Source organism: Cottoperca gobio, chromosome 22, assembly GCF_900634415.1.
Source record: "Cottoperca gobio chromosome 22, fCotGob3.1, whole genome shotgun sequence".
Lineage (NCBI taxonomy): Eukaryota > Metazoa > Chordata > Actinopteri > Perciformes > Bovichtidae > Cottoperca > Cottoperca gobio.
This window is the reverse complement of record NC_041376.1, coordinates 19,159,975-19,178,742: the sequence shown is the minus strand read 5'-3', so window position 1 is coordinate 19,178,742 and position 18,768 is coordinate 19,159,975. Positions and strand designations below refer to the sequence as shown.

At 41.1% G+C, this 18,768-nt stretch overlaps 1 protein-coding gene across 2 annotated transcripts in view; it reads left to right on the top strand.

Moving 5' to 3' along the window:
* The window catches only part of syt14a (synaptotagmin XIVa), a 51,726-nt gene that overhangs the window by 26,086 nt on the left and 6,872 nt on the right, over window positions 1-18,768 (top strand). The window contains exons 4-8 of one of the 2 annotated variants that reach the window (XM_029460991.1): window positions 2,545-2,772; window positions 15,932-16,203; window positions 16,287-16,736; window positions 17,401-17,590; window positions 18,166-18,222. In XM_029460991.1, the coding sequence (XP_029316851.1) occupies window positions 2,545-2,772; window positions 15,932-16,203; window positions 16,287-16,736; window positions 17,401-17,590; window positions 18,166-18,222 (1,197 nt within the window). Of the gene's footprint in view, window positions 1-2,544; window positions 2,773-15,931; window positions 16,204-16,286; window positions 16,737-17,400; window positions 17,591-18,144; window positions 18,223-18,768 lie in introns of both variants that reach the window. The other variant, XM_029460990.1, reaches the window with a different exon arrangement.

Here is an 18,768-nt window from a genome sequence, read left to right as displayed (position 1 = left end):
CATTCAGTTAAAAACAAAGGGAGGCTCTGGCAGTATAAAGTGGTGAGGTGATTGTTCTTGGTATCTTTTCCTGTTTATCTTTTTACACAATGTCTGTTTTAACGGAAACATGGGACAATTATGTTTAGATTTCATAAATTGTGTTAGGTTAACTCTACTGTCCTTTCTGTGCCAAAACTGACAATGTTTTTGATGGACGCTTCATTCTTTATACTCCTAAGCATACAAACAAATACAGTTAATTTGGGGAAATTTTCTGCAAGGGAAATGTTACAGCGCAGCTCTGTCATTTTAAAGCTCTGCTGCCTCTTGCTGGAACAAATGTAAAGCTACAACTGGTGTTTCAGTGGTTGGCCTATGTAAAAGCAAGGATGTTATAAGGACTGTTTTATTGGCATACATGCTTATAATATTCTTGAATCTCTTCAAGAATACATTGATTGTACATCATATGCTTTTTTAAATTTCCCCCTCATGTATCTACGTGTGAGTGGAACAAACATTAGAAATACCTTTCAGTAGCAGTCCAAATCAAGGCCACCACTTTACATAACTACAGCTTTGAAAATCACCGGAGAGACACTGAATATTTAAGATTCACAAAGAATCTAAAACACTTATATATTCTACAATTCATTCAACAACATTAATATATTACTTATATGTCTATAAATATACTTCTGTTGCATAACAAGGCACGCTGTTGCATAATCATGGACAGAGCTCCATGGCAACATTAGTGTTTCAAAAAAACCTTATTCTGTCTATTCATGTACTAATTGTTATGTTTTGCTGTGAAGCACTTTGGGCTGCAAGTCTTGTATGAAAGGTGCTATAGAAATAAAGCTTATTATTATTATTATTATTATTATTATTATTATTATTATTATTATTATTATTATTATTATTATTATTATTTATTAGTCATTTGAGAATGTGCAACATGTCAGTCTGCTTCTCCACGATGTTGATTTATTACCTTTGACATCTTTTATTTTTCTCTATGTATGTCGTGTAATTGTTGTGTAAAAATATCTGTGACTCAAAATGTACAATTTAATTTGCTGCCATGCCATAAAGAGAAGGGATTGAGTGCTTTGGTAGCTGCTTTATCTTCCTGCTTGATCAGCGTTGGGTTGTTACCGTAAATACGTCTGTTGTAACAAGTCATCCAAAGCAACATTCTGTATCTGCTGGCTGTATCTGGCAACACATATTGTTTCCTCCTTGATACATAAATGTTATTAACAGAGCAATGAATCACCTTCTCAGTAAGCTCTGGAAGAAAAATACAGACATATCTTATTTTTGTAGACATTGTGACATTGTGAGTGGTTTCGTCAAAAAAATATCAAAGGCATTCTTGTGGAGAAAAGGATACCGTACAATAAATGGTTCACCTATCCAAAGTTGATGATCTCAGGATAATCTCGTCAGCATGTTCTTCATCTCCTGTTTTTCATGTACGTTTCATATTCATTCAACAACTCACTTGACAAGAACAAAAAAAAAACATCAGGCACTTTTTGAGAACGGATTACATTGTGTGACGAAACCCAGAACCATAATGACAAAATGAATCGTGACATCTTGTAATTTTGATAGTGAATCAAACACATACAAAAAACTGGAATGATAAAAAGAGATAATTTGAGAAATGAAATAAAATGCAGAAAATAGCTTGGCAGGGTGAGTGTGCAGATGTCTCTTTAACTGCAGCACCTTAACAAAGCTGGGACTGAATGATCTGCAGTTCTCTGTTCACAATACTCAGCAACAGCTGCCACATACATGTTGTACATTTATACTGCAAAACAATAAGTAAGTATACATTTTTCTATCAAATCTAAATGTCACGACCACCAATATTGAAAATATTTTTGATATAATGCAGTTAAGAAAACATGTGAACATAAAGGTTTATAAGTTTACCTTTATTACAGAGACAATTTAAAGTGCTTTAAATGAGAGGAAACAATGCAATAAAACACAACAAAATAGCAATACTGGAATAAATTGCGATAAATAGAAAAAGATTAAATAAAAAACAAATAGGCAAAAGAAATAGAGCATTAAACATGTATTCATTTTCTATAATTCCTGTTATTGAATGAACAACATAAGAATATTCTGAGAGTTCACATTTCGATATCCATTTCACTCACTCACACCAAATGTCATTCTTATACTGTTAACATCATCTACTGTAGGTAGTCATGCTTATATGTATTATATTATGATTTACCTATCAATTGGGAGACTTTTGACCCCCTTAAAATGTCTCTCATCCTTCTTCTTTTCAAGCAGCTTCAAGCTTTGGTGGCACATTCTCAGACAAAATCTGGTGAAATTAGTTTCTGGGGAGCTTTTCTGACACTGGAATTTTCTGGACACCTGAAATAATTTTTCTGTTCACCTTTTACAAAGCAGTTCAGCAGGTTTCCTGTGAAGTTCCAGATTGGGGCCAGAGGCTGCCAGTCTACCTGATCTTTACATGTCGGTCTGTTCCACTGTAACCAGGCCATCTTTCTTTACCCTAAACAGACAAAGCCTACACTGATGCCGACCTGCAGGGCTCGTCATCGGACAGCGAGGATGAACTGATGGGTCAGTATCAGGAAGCGGTCAGTCGCTCCCAAGGCCTCCGGGGAGGAGCCAAGGCGGCCACTAACACCAAACACGCAGGAGGTTTCAGCTGGGAGAGCCGGCAGAAATACAGCCCTATAACTGCTGGTTATGACGGCTACAGCAGTGAAGCCTCGGCTGACGACGGTAGGTTCTCAATTTAATTGGGAATTTAATTTAAAAAACTAGTGCTCTTCCCTGTATTCATATATATCGACAATTTTGGTTATTTTTCCAAAAACATCCACAAAGGATGCCTCAACAATGACAAGTTGCATTTAATAGATTAATGCAGATACTGCAGAGAGCTTGAGCCAAATGCACAGACTCTTCTGCACAAAATAACAAACACAAATGCCCCACACACACACAGTATACACACTGATACACACTGTCAGTTAATCCAGAGAGGTGATCAAAGCGCACCTCCCTTTCAGCACACTCTCCGTGGGAGGGTTGTGAAACAGTCAACTGTCTGCATAATCTGCACAGCCGCAGCCTCACACTCTGTTTTTATTTTTTTATTTGATGCATCTCTGTTTCCCATCTGCCCAACTCAACATCACAGGGCGTTTACCGTGGCGGATGGAAGGCAGGTTCCTCTTTTATGTCAAAATAGACCGAGTCACAGGACAACACTGGCACTGACCTATTTGGATCAGTCTTTTATTTGACATACACATTTAATTTTCACCATGAAAGTGAATAAATAATTTAGGGCGTGTAACACACTTGACATCAACATACTGCAGTCGATATTGTTATATTGGATTTATTCAGGTGGAATGGTACAACAATCAAGGAGAGGCTAAATAATAGAGGATGAATTGATTTTTAAAGGAATAGTTCAACATTTTGGGAAAAGTGATTTTTTATTTGATTGCTGAGAGTTAGATTAGACCGTCGATAGCTACTCTCATGTCTGTCTGACTGAATTTGGATATCTGCCGATACTGATAAAGTTCTGATACCAGAGCTCTTTTTGCATAGAATTTGCATTGCATTACAATTTTGCATTAAATATAAATGTATTCCAAAGCATCTTATTTGAACTGTAGGTTAAGTAGGCTTCACACACATAGAGGCGTAGGAGTGAAATTCCTATGAAAACTCCTTTAATGCTTTAAACTTCAAATCAAGTGCACAGTAATGCATTATCAGCTAGGCTACTAGTAGGTATACATGAGTAAAGTAAAGTAAGTAAAGAGAATGTGAAAGTGCAATGGCACATTGACAAATCCTTTATAACATTTAAAGTGAATATTTTAAATAAAAGTGCAAGTGAAACAGACATAAATATCTACTCTATCAAACAAGTTAAAAACGTCAATGTAGCTAGCTGCTTCTTTAAATCTGCTTTGCTACAATATTTTGTGAAGACAAAGCACATGTTTTTATACTCACAAATGCATTTTGATCAAGTAATAAAAGCCGAGATCAGACACTGTTTGTGATAGAAGCTGAATAGAGGAAGTGGTGAGCGTTGGGTATTGCTATGGTTGCCATGTAGCGATGCTAACCATGTCCGCGAGTGACTCTCACCGTCCAAGATCCAGTCACTGTGATAAAAAAATGGCAGGCCGTGTCAGTTTATACTTTTTGTTCACAATCTGTGCTATAAACGCGCTAGTTAAGTGTTCTAATTAATCTTTTTTAATAGACCGTCACTTTAAATACAGAAAAGGTAGTAATGTGCTGTTTATGGGCCTTAGAGTTAGACTCTTGAGCAGCGCTAAACGTAGCTAACTAGCTTTGCAGCTGTCCCAACATGGCCGATGGGACGTTCTTCACCATAATTACATATTTATATGGATCGGTACGTAGATCTGTGACATTAGTCCATTATCCGATAAGTGTCGTAGCCCGATACCGATATTGGATCGGATCAATCCATCTCTAAGGTGACAGAAATCGGCCAACCATCACCTGTCAAACTCGACTTGTTTCAGCTGTTTTGTTAAATTATTACAAAGAAATACTACTTTTTGACCAGGAGCAGTGACTTTCTTATGTCTTGTTATCACTAATAACATTAACTTGCAATTTTTAAACTTTTGTATACATAAACAAGATATACTGGTTACATAGTGAGCTTTAGAGGTGCTGGTAAGCCGCTTTTTCTTTGACTGTCAAATAGAACCAGATGAGCTGTTTCTACCTGTTTTCAGGCTTATGCTAAGCTAAGCTAAGTGACTGCTGGCTGAAACTTTATCTTTAGACTATTGGACTGACATGGTGGTACCAATCTAATTGTTTTGTCAATAGTTAAACAAAGTAGAACAAAGTAGAACAAAATCAAATAAGGAAAAATGTTCAATAACAAGACAATAACTGTAATTGTACGTAAACCTGGATGTTGTGGATTATTATATATCATATACCTGATATCTTTTAAGAAGTTCAGGTGGTGATATCCTGCAGAACTGTCTCATATTGAACACATACAAAAAATGCAAATCTGACATGCTTGTGTTGGACATCTGCAGACAGAAATCAGCCGTGTTTATGTCTGACAGTGTTTTTCAAAGACAAAAACAATCTAATCTTTGCCAGGGTCCTTAATGGGTGAATCATGTCCGAACCAGCTTTGTGTTATATAAGACAATGGGTTCCAAAGCAGAGTGTCTGCTAAACTCTATTTAAAGCAATGTTTGAATATGTAGCTGAGGGATAAATAGCACATGACATCCTTCTGACTCCATTAGTGAATATGCAATGCACTGAACAAGGTCATCATTACACAAGTGCTGCATTAGCTGTGTGTCTCCTCATAACCACTAGATGGTCCCTGCCATCCTTAGTCTGGGCTCAGATGGGACCACATGGGCTGTTCAGTGATTTCACATATCAAGATTTTTAGGTAATTGTGGGCTCATACAGAGCAGAGATGATTTCATTTTTGTAATACTAAAAGTTTTCTGTTAAAGCAGACGTGCATCATCTAATCAAAACTGAAACACAATAAACTACTCCAATATAATTTAATATTAATCTGTCTCACATTCACCGTGATTCTTCATTTTGAGGCTTGAGCTAATCAGTGATTCTTGTGAAGTGGCTCAGTCAGGCAATTGTGGGAACATGCCGTCTTCAACACATTATCTAAATTTAGATTATTCTTCACTAGTCTGCAAATTATTCATAATATTCTGTTCAGTTTACCAACAGTCAAATTTATATTTAAACTAACCCTAACCCTGACTGTTTAGAACAACCGTTCCCAACCCATCCATCCATCGTCTACGGCTTATCCGGGGTCGGGTCGTGGGGACAGCAGCTCCAGTAGGGAACTCCAAACTTACCTTTTCCGGGCCACATCCGCCAGCTCCAACTGGGCGATCCCAAGGCGTTCCCAGGCCAGTGTGGAGATATAATAGTCCTGGGTCTTCCCCGGCGTCTCCTCCCAGCTGGACGTGCGTGGAACACCTCCCTAGGGAGGCGCCCAGGTGGCATCCTTACTAGATGTCCGAAACTGGCTCCTTTCAACGCAAAGGAGCAGCGGCTCTACTCCGAGTCTCTCATGGATGGCTGAGCTTCTCTCCCTATCTCTAAGGGAGATGCCAGCCACCCGTCTGAGAAAACCCATTTTGGCCGCTTGTACCTACCATCTTGTTCTTTCGGTCTTGACCCAACCTTCATCACCATAGGTGAGGATAGGAACAAAGATTGCCCGGTAGATTGAGAGCTTTGCTTTCTGGCTCAGCTCTCTTTTCGTCACAAAGGTGCAGTAAAGCGAATGCAATTCCACCCCTGTTTCTCCAGCCAATCTCTCGCTCCATTGTCCCCTCACTCGCGAACAAGACCCCGAGGTACTTGAACTCCTTCACTGAGGGTAAGGACTCATTCCCTACCCAGAGTAGGCAATCCACCGGTTTCCTGGTGAGAGCCATGGCCTCAGATTTCGAGGTGCTGATCCTCCTCATCCCAACCACTTCACACTTGACTGCGAACCGATCCAGTGACTGCTGAAGGTCACAGACCGATGGTGCCATCAGGACCACATCATCTTCAAAGAGCAGCGATGAGATCCTCAGGCCACCAAACTGCAACCCCTCTCCTCCACGACTACGCCTCGATATCCAGCCCATGAATATCACAAACAGGATTGGTGATAAAGCGCTACCCTGGCGGAGGCCAACATCCACTGAGAACGAGTCCGACTTACTGGCGAGTATCCGGCCACAACTCTCTCTTTGGGAGTACAGAGATTGGATGGCCCTCAGAAGTGATCCCCCCACCCCATACTTACGCAGCACCTTCCACAGTATCACCCGGGAGACCCGGTCATGCGCCTTCTGCAGATCCACAAAACACATGTTGGGCGTACTCCAAGGCCCCCTCCAGGATCCTTGCGAGAGTGAAGAATTGGTCCGTTGTTCCACGGCCAGGAAAGAATCCACATTGTTCCTCTTCAATCCGAGATTTGACTATCGGCCGAACCCTCCTTTCCAGTATCTTGGAGTAGACTTTACCAGGAGTGTGATACCCCTGTAGTTGGCACACACTCTCTGGTCCCCCTTTTTGAATAGGGGAACCACCATCCCAGTCTGCCACCCCCTAGGCACTGTCCCAGACTTCCACGAAATGTTGATGAGGCGTGTCAACCACGACAGCCCCTCCACACCCAAGCCTTCAGCATTTCTGGACGGATCATCAACCCATGGGGCCTTGTAACTGTGGAGTTGTTTGACTACGTCAGTGACCTCCAACAGGGAAATTGACGATGGTCCCCCATCAGCTTCCAGCTCTGCCTCTACCATAGAGGGCGTGTTAGTCGGATTCAGGAGTTCCTCAAAATGCTCCTTCCACCGCTCGATAACCTTCTCAGTCGAAGTCAGCAGGGTCCCACCCATGCTGTACACAGCTTGGATGGTTCCCCGCTTCCCCCTTCTGAGGTGCCGGACGGTTTTCCAGAAGCACCTTGTTGCCGATTGAAAGTCCTTCTCCATAGCTTCTTCAAACTTCTCCCACACCCGCTGCTTTGCTTCTGCCACGGCAGAGGCTACCGCCCTTTGAGCCTGTCGGTACCCTGCAACTATTTCCAGAGTCCTCCCGGATAACATAACCCGGAAGGACTCCTTCTTCAGTCGAACGGCTTCCCTGACCACCGGGTCCACCACGGTGTTCGAGGGTTACCGCCCCTTGAGGCACCTAAGACCTTGAGACCACAACTCCTCACCGCAGCTTCAGTAATGGAGGCTTTGAACATCGCCCACTCAGGTTCAATGCCCCCAACCTCCACAGGGATGCCTGAGACGCTCCGCCGGAGATGTGAGTTGAAGATCTCCCGGACAGGGGTTTCCTCCAGACGTTCCCAGTTCACCCGCACTACCCATTTGGGCTTACCAGGTCTGTCCAGAGTCTTCCCCCACCCCTTGATCCAACTCACCACCCGAGTGTCCAAAACAAGCGACCTTTGGCCTAGGGTGCTCTGATACAACGTACACTTATGAGCATCCTTATGTTTGAACATAGTGTTCGTTATGGCCATTCCATGATTAGCACAGAAGTACAACAACAAACGACCGTTCAGGTTTAGATCAGGGAGGCCGTTCCTCCCAATCGCGCCTCTCCAGGTGTCTTCATCGTTTCCCACGTGTGCGTTGAAGTCTCCCAGCAGAACTACGGAGTCCCCTACTGGTGCACCATACAGGACTCCATTCAGGGTCTCCAAGAAGGCCGAAAATCCAAACAGTCAGAGTTTTCTCCCTCATAACTCGTAGGTGTAGGGAGGCGACCCTCTCATCCACCGGGGTGAACTTCAACGTAGTGGCACTCAGCCGGGGACTTGTGAGTATGTATAGAATGATGTTTAAAGAAATAAATAAGTAATTTAAAAGAACAAAAGCTAAGACTAGGCAACAGTTCAAAAATATTAAGCATAACGTTGTGTAGCATAAACATACTTTCATTTTCTGTTCATTTCGAGACCCCTCAAATTTATCTTGCAACGCATTGTGGGGGTCCCAATCCCACTGTTGGGAACAACTAAATTAGAAGATTGATCTCCTAAATTTCACCAACTGTAACGGGGTCATGTTTGCAAGGACACTTGCTGTATTTTTATATTAATGGAACCAGGACACTGGATTCAATACATTTTTGTTTGTTGGTGAAAGTCAGTACTGACTTGTTTTCTGTAGCAAGTCATTGCATTGTAAGTGTTATGCAGTCAGTGTACCTTGTTAGAGAAAGGGATATGAGTCATCTGTGCCTGACAGCAATAATTTGTAATTTACTTGGTTTATTTATATAACAACATTTCAGATTTGAAAGGTCTGTAGTTTGTTTTTGTGTGAGTCAAATGCCCTTAAAGGTTTGTAGGATTATTTAGAATATTCAATTCCAGAAGTTGGGAGAAATTTATTTATTTTTGAAAATATAATAGTGGAGAGAAAAGGAATTAAAAAATGTTTGCAGTTTCTCAAAACTTTTTTCAGTTTACCTGTAATAAACAACACATTAATGTAAGTGGAGAGAGAACTATGCCCATCCGTGGCTGTAAATGTTGCATTTAGAAAGTTATCAACCCATTAAAGGGGCCGTTATCAGTTGTTATCACTCCCATTATATGCTTCAGACAGGTCAAAGGCACCGACCTGCACATTGTCAACCAGTTGAAGTTTTAAACAAAACTACTTGCTTAGGTTTACGAAAAGATCATGGTTTGGGTTGAAATAAATAAGTTTATTAAGTATGTTACGTGAAATAAATCATCGTTGACGTTTTCGGCCATGGCCCCCTGGGTGAAAGTCCTGTTTTTGTTTAACCCATTTATCGACCTTAAACTATTCCCTATACAGAATTTGTTGCTCTTTAAACTACGTGAATTCCTCATTTGCTTCCTGTCATAATCTCTACTGACACTAGAGGTCGGTGCCTAGCCATTTTGAACCTCCCTGCGGAGAGCCATTTTACCAATAGATGATAATGGCCTACTGAGCCAACTAAGAGGTAGAGTAGGGCCACACCACCTCAAATCTAATCTCCTGATGACAAACGGCCATTTATTCAACTAATAATATTCTAATCTGGTGTGCACTTTGGTTTAAAAAAAACTAGAGGTTCCTTATTTTCCTCCCTGTGTGTGCTTTAATGACTGCGATATTCTCACCCAATAAGTCATCATGCATCAGCAATTTCCTCACACCTTTCCTAACATCAGGCCACTCTTTCCCTCTAAAACCCAAAAATATTTTTAGAAATGTAGATGAATAGAATTCATGATTTAGCTAAAAGACTACACTTAATTTCAAACAAGTCGTTGTAAAAGTTTTGAGGCGCCTATGTTATTTTCTCTCGACTCCCACTAATGCGTGTGTTTGTCTGTGAGTATGAAGAGCTTTATCCTCAGGACATATGTATTATACATGAGGAGGATTGTGCAGAGGCTGCAGAATCAAGCAGGGCGGGTGCCCCGGTGGCAACGCACAGCCACCCAAAATAGGAAGTAAGCAGTAAAAAAGAAAAAATCGGAGGTTTCTCTGGACCAATTCTCTTCTCTGAGGGTGAAATGATTCAATCAAACAAATTCATAAAAATTAGTTAATTATAATTCAAACCTTGTTTTCGTTATAATGAGTGGTCAACCTTGTCTAATAACCTGCTTTAGATGAGAAATGAATGAAAACTTGGCTCTCTGTTTGGAAGCATTTCCAATTCTTTCTCAGCAGTAACACAAGTCTGAGAAGAATATTTTGGTTTCTTGGCGAAAGATAAGAAAGTTGATATGACTTTCATAACTTAGCTATGGCAAGGAGAGTTAGCTTAACATAGCATAATGACAGGAAACAGAGGCTGGCTCTGTGCTCTGCACCTAATTACCTGTACAATCACAACTTGTCCATTTTATACTTTAAAAAAGTAAGATATAACATGTTAATAATTAGTGAGTTTAAGAGCTAGTAAGTGGATGTTTTTACTTTAGAACAGAGTCAGCCATTTTCCCTGATTCTGGTCTTGGGGCTAATTTTAATTTATAGTTGGTAGCATTGTCGGTTGCTGTTTGTAAACACACAGCATTCAATGTTGGCCCTCCCTGGCTCAACAAATGGCCGAGAGAGAGGGAGCAGCGGTGTTCGTGTAAGCTAGACTGTGAAAGAAGAGAGGGAACAGTGTTAGCGAGAACAAAGCAGTACATCAGAAGAATAAAACGTTAATTTTCTGATTGTTTTACGGTGGTTACGTTCTAAAGCACAAATATCACATCCGAACCTCCGCACAACAATTTATCCATAAGTTCCAGGATTTTAAATGAATGCAGCCAAAGCGCATATTTCATCCTGCTGTGTGGCCTGTCTGCTCTCTGTGTGTGTGTGTCTGTGAGCGTAAGTGTGTGTGTGTGTGTGTGTATGTGTGTGTGTGTGTGTGTGTGTGTGTGTGTGTGTGTGTGTGTATGTGTGTGTGTGTGTGTGTGTGCTTGTCGGTCAAACCGACACACTGATAGCAGCACACAGCAAAGGAGAGAGACAGAAAGGGGAAACACTGTAGCACATAAAACACAGCGATGAAACAAGCTGTTTTTAGCCGCTTTGTATACAAGTAAACGGTGCCTGTGTTTCAAGGCGATATTTGACGACTTGGGAATGAGACTAGGCTGCACAATCTGCATATTGGCTGCCATTTGGGACTCTTGGTTGATGCCCGGAAATGTACTAAATACAGTAAAATAAGAAGGAAAGAGAAAATACAAGCAGAGAGCTGTAGGATCTCTGCAGATACAGACATCACCACACACTTCTAGTGGGTCATAAGTGGTGATTGAGAAGGTCAGGTGCCTTGCTCATGGGCACCTTGGCAGTGCACAGGAGGAAAATTGGCACCCTTCGAGTTACCAGTCCACACAGTACTTTTTCCGTTCAGGGACTTGAACCCCCTGGTTCCCCAGCCAGTAGCGTTTCCTGAAACATTTACAAATAAACATAGTGATGTGTTGTCATTTAACAGCCATATTTAGTTCCACCAGGTTGAAAACATCACTCCCTCAAACATTTCCCATATTGCTGCTACCAGTCTTTCTGCTAAGCTATGCTAATTATATACAATTATATATCCAGCTACATACTTAACGCACAGACATGAGATTAATATCAACCTTCTAATATTACTTTCGGATAGAAAGTGACACATTTCAAGAATCAGAATCAGAATCAGAAATCCTTTAATAGTCCCACAACAGGGAAATTGAACTTGTTACAGCAAAAGAACAAGAAAGTAAAGTGGCGAGTACACAATTAAATAGAATAAAATAGAGTAAAAGTACAAAGTGGTTGATAAAAAGTTGTAAAAGTGAATATTGCACATGGCAGTAATAATTGGTGGAATAGTCTGTTCTTGGTGTGGTGGTCTACCAGGGGCCGTGGTGATTGCCAGAAAGGACCTACAGTATCTCTCTGTGAGACACCGCAGGTGAAGAAGCCTGTTACTGAAGGAGCTGCACAGTGCGGACAAAGTGTCCTGGAGGGGGTGGGACATGTTGTCCAATAGAGAGGACAGCTTGGCCGTCATTCTCTTGTCTCCCACCACCTCTACAGTGTCCAGTGAGCTCCCCAGGACAGAGCTGGCCTTCTTCACCAGTCTGTTCAGTCTCTTACTGTTAGCAGCCGAGATGCTGCTGCCCCAGCAGACCACTCCACAAAAAAATAGCTAATGCCACCACAGAGTCAAAGAAGGTCTTAAGGAGCCCCCTGCTACTGTGGACGGTTGGTGAGGTAGTCCAGAATCCAGCTGGTGAGGTGATTGTCAACGCCTGAGGGCTCCAGCTTGTCCCCCAGCAGCCTGGGTTGAATGCACTGGAGAAATCAAAGAACATGATTATCACAGTGCCCCCAGCCTTCTCCAGGTGAGAAAGGGATCTCTGCATCAGGTAGAGACCACCCCGATGTCAGGTTGGTAGGCGAACTGAAGTGGGTCCATCGATGGTCTTATAAGGGGTCAAAGATAGCCAAGGACCAGCCTCTCCAGGGTCTTCATCAGCTGCGATATCAGCGCCACCAGTCTGTAGCTGTTGAAGTCCTTGGGGTGGGGGGTCTTTGGCACAGGTACAACACAATATGTTTTCCACAGTTGTGGTACCCTCCCTTGCTTCAGGCTCAGGTTGAACAATAGCTCCACAATCCCGTACAGTTGGTTGGCACAGGATTTGAGGAGCCTTGAGCTGATGCCATCTGGACCCGCAGCCTTTCTTGCCTTATTACACCTTCTGAGCTCACTCCTCACCTGGTTGGTTGTGAGGGACAAAGTGCAGGTAGTGGGTCGGTGTAGGTGGAGAAGCTAATAAAGGTTGAACTAACTAATAAATTAAGCTAGAGCGCCTTGGTAGCCGAGTGGTGACAGCGCATGCTATATAACCCCAATATCCTGGATTCAATTCTGGCCATCGGACCTTTGTTGCATGTCATACCCCCCACTCTCTCTCTCCCCCCCATTTCTATACTGTCTTCTGTCAAAAAAATACAAAAAATATCTTTAAAAAAAAGAAATGAAGCAAGTTGATGAACAAGGGAAACACATAGCTGAGATAATTTTCGAAAAAGTCTGTTGTATTTTCCCAGTTGTCAGAAGCACACACAAAGAGGGGTAAAACACCATGTAAATCCATTTTCACATTATGTTTTTACTGTATAGCTATATACAGATCTATAAAAAACACCTGTATGTTGTTATAGCCTATTACTTGTTTGAATTACCCTCAGTCATACATTGCTGTGTTTAAATCAGGGTGATGATACTTGTGTTACAAACATTAATTAGAGAGCAGCATACTCCATAAACTGATACTGGTCTTTTGCACTGCTTGCATTATTGATAGATACTGATTGATAGGCATGATGTTTAACTGTAGCTTTGTGAAATCTTGACTTACTGTCTTGCAAAACGAGAAGGTGCTGCTCAAGGGGGTGTGGGGGGGTGTTCCTTCTAACCACGGAAAGGACAATAAAGTGCTGCTCCGCTCGTTTGTCACCTAAGATATTTATACTTATACGTTTTTTTTTTTGCTTCACATTCAAGATTCACAAAACACAAACTGTTTCCCCACTTACAGAGGTACAAGAAGGCAAAACAAGGTGCCTGCCAGTACAGAGGGGATGAACTCTGTGAAGGAAGGGTGGGTTAGACGAGAGGAGGAATGGTAACCATCCCAATTAGCGGGCTGGAGAAACGAGTAGTGCTTTTACACAGCAGCTTCCATCAAATCAACCGCCCCCGGCTCAGCAGAAAAAAAGATGCTCAAAATGGATTTGCTCCTTTTATCAAGCCCTCCCTGACACTTAGTTTTAGACTCCTTTGCCTCTATCCTACCACTGTTATGTGCCACTTTGAGGTGGTGTCTAACTGACATTATTAAGAGTGAAAGTTTCAAGAACTTGGGAGAAAGCTGGAACAATGAGAGGATTACGTCATCACAATGTTGGCTTTTTCCAAAAGTTATGGAGGCAGAAAAAGAAGATGTTTTTTTTCCAAGTTATTTTCTTCTTCATCTTTTGTTTTCCTTCTTCTTCTTTTTTTGAGACCGGGGCTTAAAGCACTCTTCGCCAGTGTCCCTATGGGAGTATTAGCATCGGCTGCTCAATTTTTTGTGAATCCAAATTGGACAAGGGAGGCAGATTTGAGAATGCAGCTGACAACACTATTCAAGATTCTTTATAAGTGCCACACAGACTCTCAGTATAGCCTTATTCTCTGCCTTCCAGGCAAACTGAATCATTTAGAAAGGTGAGAGGCATGAAATCTGTGGCAGATTAAGAAGTATTCAGTTCGGTCCTTTAATGGTGCATATCTGATGTTTTATTTAGGTTGTGTATTCAAAAGATTCCTCTCACAGAGCACATTATGCCCACTAGGACGGGCAGAATAAGCTCTATTTGTCAGAGTGAAAAGGAAATATATGATAAATTGCACACAACAGTGTATGGCTTAATGCAAAAAGAATTATAGGAATGCTCTATATTATACCAGGAAATAAGAACCTGAATTATATTGTAACATTAATCTGGAGCTACAGATAAAACATTTACACTAACCTCTGTAAATATGAAATAAAATGACATGCTATGCAGAAGTACATATGCATACATGACTGTGCAAGCCTTTAATAATGAGTCCTTCACTGTTAGTAAATTCAGCCTTTGCTGTGATGTAATCTAGTGTTCTATAAATGTATTACAACATGGGTACACATTCTCTCTGCACCTTCTCTCCTGTTATCTCCATTGTTGTTAAAAGTGGATTAAGATATTTGAGAGGGCAACTCAGTCTGCTTCAAAATGAAACCAATACTTTATCAGCATATGTTGTGAATAATGCTTTCCCCTACATCAACGTATAATCCAAAAATGGGAAGGTTGCGTTTAGCTGCAATGCTGCACAGATCTGGAACAAAGAGGACTTGCTTCAACATGTCTCACATTTAAATCTAAGCTAAAATATCTGTTTGCCATTGGGTTTACTTCAAATTTAGGGTGAGTTTAGATCTGTACAATACGGTTTTCTTTTGTCACTTCTTTTTATTTTTTTCTCAGCCTTTTGTTGTGTCCATGTTTTATGTAAAACACTGTGAGTTATACTGTATATAAAATATGCTATACAAATCAAATTGTCAGCTACATTGATAGCTGCCGTTGACGTGTCTCCAGCCAGCAGCTCTTCGAGGATATACTTTGGCACAATGATGCTTTGAGCTAAATGTTAATGCCAGTATGACATACCATTGATACAAGAGAACAAGAAAGGTGCATTTATTTAACTTCACTTATACAGACAGATGTTTTGGCAAATAGCCTTCTATAGGATAAATAAGGATCCTGAGGAACTCAGTTTGCTGAAATGTCGATTTTTATACATTGACATATTTCACAGGATAAGTGAAAACTTGACTTGTGGTGGCTGTAAATGAAAAGTCAAGTGATCACCAAACTCAATAGACTTCATTCTTTGGGGATCATGAATGGCTATACCAAATTTCATTGCAATCCATCCAATGAGAAATTTTACTTTTTAGTCAAGTATTTGAAGTTACAATCTCGAAGATCTCCATTACGTTCTCCTTGGCGGCACCTATGCTGATAAGCGGAAACTGCAGGTGTGACTGTGGCACTTGTTTCGGGAATGTTTCATCTGTAGACATGGCTCTTTTCTTTCTTTGTTCGGTCAATGGAGGAGTTTTTCCTTAGCAGCTATAAGGGTTTAAGGACAGAGGGTGTCGAATGCTGTACAGATTGTGAAGCCCCCTGAGACAAATATAGCATTTTATGATCCTGGGCTATATAAATAAAATTTGATTGATTGATTGATTTCTTCCAACCAGCCAACTGCATCCAGAGGATGAGACGAACGCCGCCGCTAGACGAACTTCAGCCACCTCCTTATCAGGATGAGAACGGCTCTCCCAGGATGTCCTGTACACTGTCTGACCTTGGAGACGCCAAGTGTGATCTGTCCTATACCAGTGGCAGTCCCCACCTGTCTTTTGGCAAATGCCCCAGTGAGTGCAGCGACGGCAACGAGACTGAGAGTAACTTCAACAAAGGCTACGAGGAAGATGTGCCCAGTGACAGTACAGCTGTCCTCAGCCCAGAGGTAAATGCCAGTGATGCGAGATATGACTGGAAATGTATATTGAGGTTTTTATTGCACATTGCACATCTTATTGGTTTCTTTAGGACATGTCAGCCCGTGGATCAGCATCTCAGCTCCCTAAAGGTTATGAACCAGATTCAGTTGCAAAATACGGCACTCTGGACGTGGTGTTTGACTATGACTCAGAGGACCAGCAGCTGGCGGTCACCATCATGGCAGCATCGGATCTTCCCTCCCTAAAACGCACAGGCAACATCTCCTGGCAGGTCCACCTAGTGCTGCTGCCCACCAAGAAGCAAAGAGCCAAGACAGGAATACAGAGAGGTCCGTGCCCAATCTTCACCGAGACTCTCCGCTTTAGCCATGTGGAGTCAGAGATGATCAGCAATTACGCCATCCGTTTCCGCCTTTATAGTATGCGGCGGATGAAGAAGGAGAAGGTGCTCGGGGAAAAGGTGTTCTACCTTACCAAGCTCAACCTTCAGGGCAAAATGTCTGTGCCAGTCATATTAGACCCATGCTGTGCTCTCCCGGTAAGTAGGATCAAAGCAAGGGTTGGCTTTCAAACCCTCTTTCAGCACCTCACCAATTGTTCCTCTACGTAGATCTATGTTTCATGTGTTTGGAAAAACATTTTGAGAAAGAGGTCATATTTTCCAGCTTGAGAAAATACAAAAATCTAACCAGCTACTTCTGATTGATTTGTTGGTTTAATGTGTGTGAGGAATGGTGTTGTGACACTGCGTCCATTTCACATCAGGAAATAGAACAATCAATTTAATTGTGGGGGTTTGTTTTTCTCTTCCTAGAATTTAAAATGTTACATCAATTTAAATACATTTCAGATTATAAAGAGGAAAAGCAGCCCAAAAAAGGAGTTTTTCATATAATAGTTTAATTGTTTATCACAACACTGTAAAATATATAAAAAATGATGGTGTTGAAAAATAATTACACATTGACACCAACTATAGGGATGACGTAATGAAAAGTCAAAAGCCAGATGTATTTAAGTGGTGTCATCAGAATTAACACTGGATTTTACAAATGCTGTTGATAGTGTTAGGAAACTAAAGTGGTAATGGGAACTAATAAACATTCTTGATAGTGCATTAGATAGGGGAGCACTGACTGTGAGCTTTGTTATAGATATACCAGTAAACAATTTTCTGAATGTCAAACTGCAAACTTTCTCAGGCAGGTGAATCCCAGGTCAGCCTCTCCGATATGACATGCAGTGAAAGCGCCTCATCATTCATGTCAGTCAGTCAGACCTCAACACCAGAGATCCTCGTGGGCCTGGTGTACAACGCCACGACAGGACGTCTCTCTGTGGAGATCATCAAAGGCATCCATTTTAAAAACCTGGCCGCCAACAAGCCACCCAGTAAGTACTCTAAAACGTTTTATTTGAGTCATTGCAGAAATAGCAGTGACGAGTGTAAACTGTTTTTCAAACTGTTTCAGATGGGAAAATGACAAGTTAGGGACGTTTGTTTGGGCAGCCTTACATATATTTTATGTGATAATGCCACTATTATCTGCTTCTACAGCAAATGTCCCAACCAATGTTATTAAACTACAATCAAAATGTGTAGATTTTACAGATTAGCAATCAATACAGGACATCAACTTGTTGTTTTGTGTTAGCCTTTGAAGTCATCTACTATATTGTCTGTACACAAATAATTTGTTCCCCTTAGACTAGTATAAATTGTAAATGGCACTTGCACCCTTACAGAAAACGAGGAACTAGAATCATTCTTGATCAAATATTTGGTAAAAAGTGACGTGACAGACCTTTGTTAAATGAGCCAGAGAGAAACTGTGTTGGCCTTATGACCCTGTTTCTCTTCCCTCGCGTCTTCTGTTATGTCTGCCCCTGAAATTCTCTCACCCTACTACCTTTTTGACATCTTGGTCCGTTGTTTTTCCTTACTGCTGCCCAACCCTTGTTGTCAGATGGGCTCTTCTGTTGTCTAAAACACTTGATAGGTGGACAGGTTTATATTATCAGAGGTGAGTCTCGCTGTTTCATTCTGGACCTTTATTTACTTTCTTCATGGATGTGGTCAATCAAACACAAAGCGTTTTCCATTGGTCAACATTTGAAATTGACCTCTTTTACTTTTCTAACTATTTTATTTACTTATCTGGTTTACATGATAATATGTAAAATATTACCCTCAAGAAATAGTTGGATAACTGAATGATTTATGATGAAACAGAAGAATGTGACAGCCAACAAAGTGCTTGCTAAAATTGTGTGACAGACACTTTCTGTTCTAATTCGGATTTGTTTATTCTACTTTAAGCAAAAGTTTGCCATTTTGGAAAATGAGCATATTCAGTTTGTTGCAGAGAGTTAGATGAGAAGATTAATACCACTTGTCTATGAAGATAGCTGCTTGTTGTAAACCCTGTTCCCTTGGTTTTTGAATGTGTATGTCATGTAATGCACGAGCCCTGCATCCAGTGTCACTACCTGTGTCGTGTTGTCTTGTGTTGGTGCTCGTGATGCCTGCAAGTCTTTCATGTTTTCACTTAGAAGTAACATTATTCATG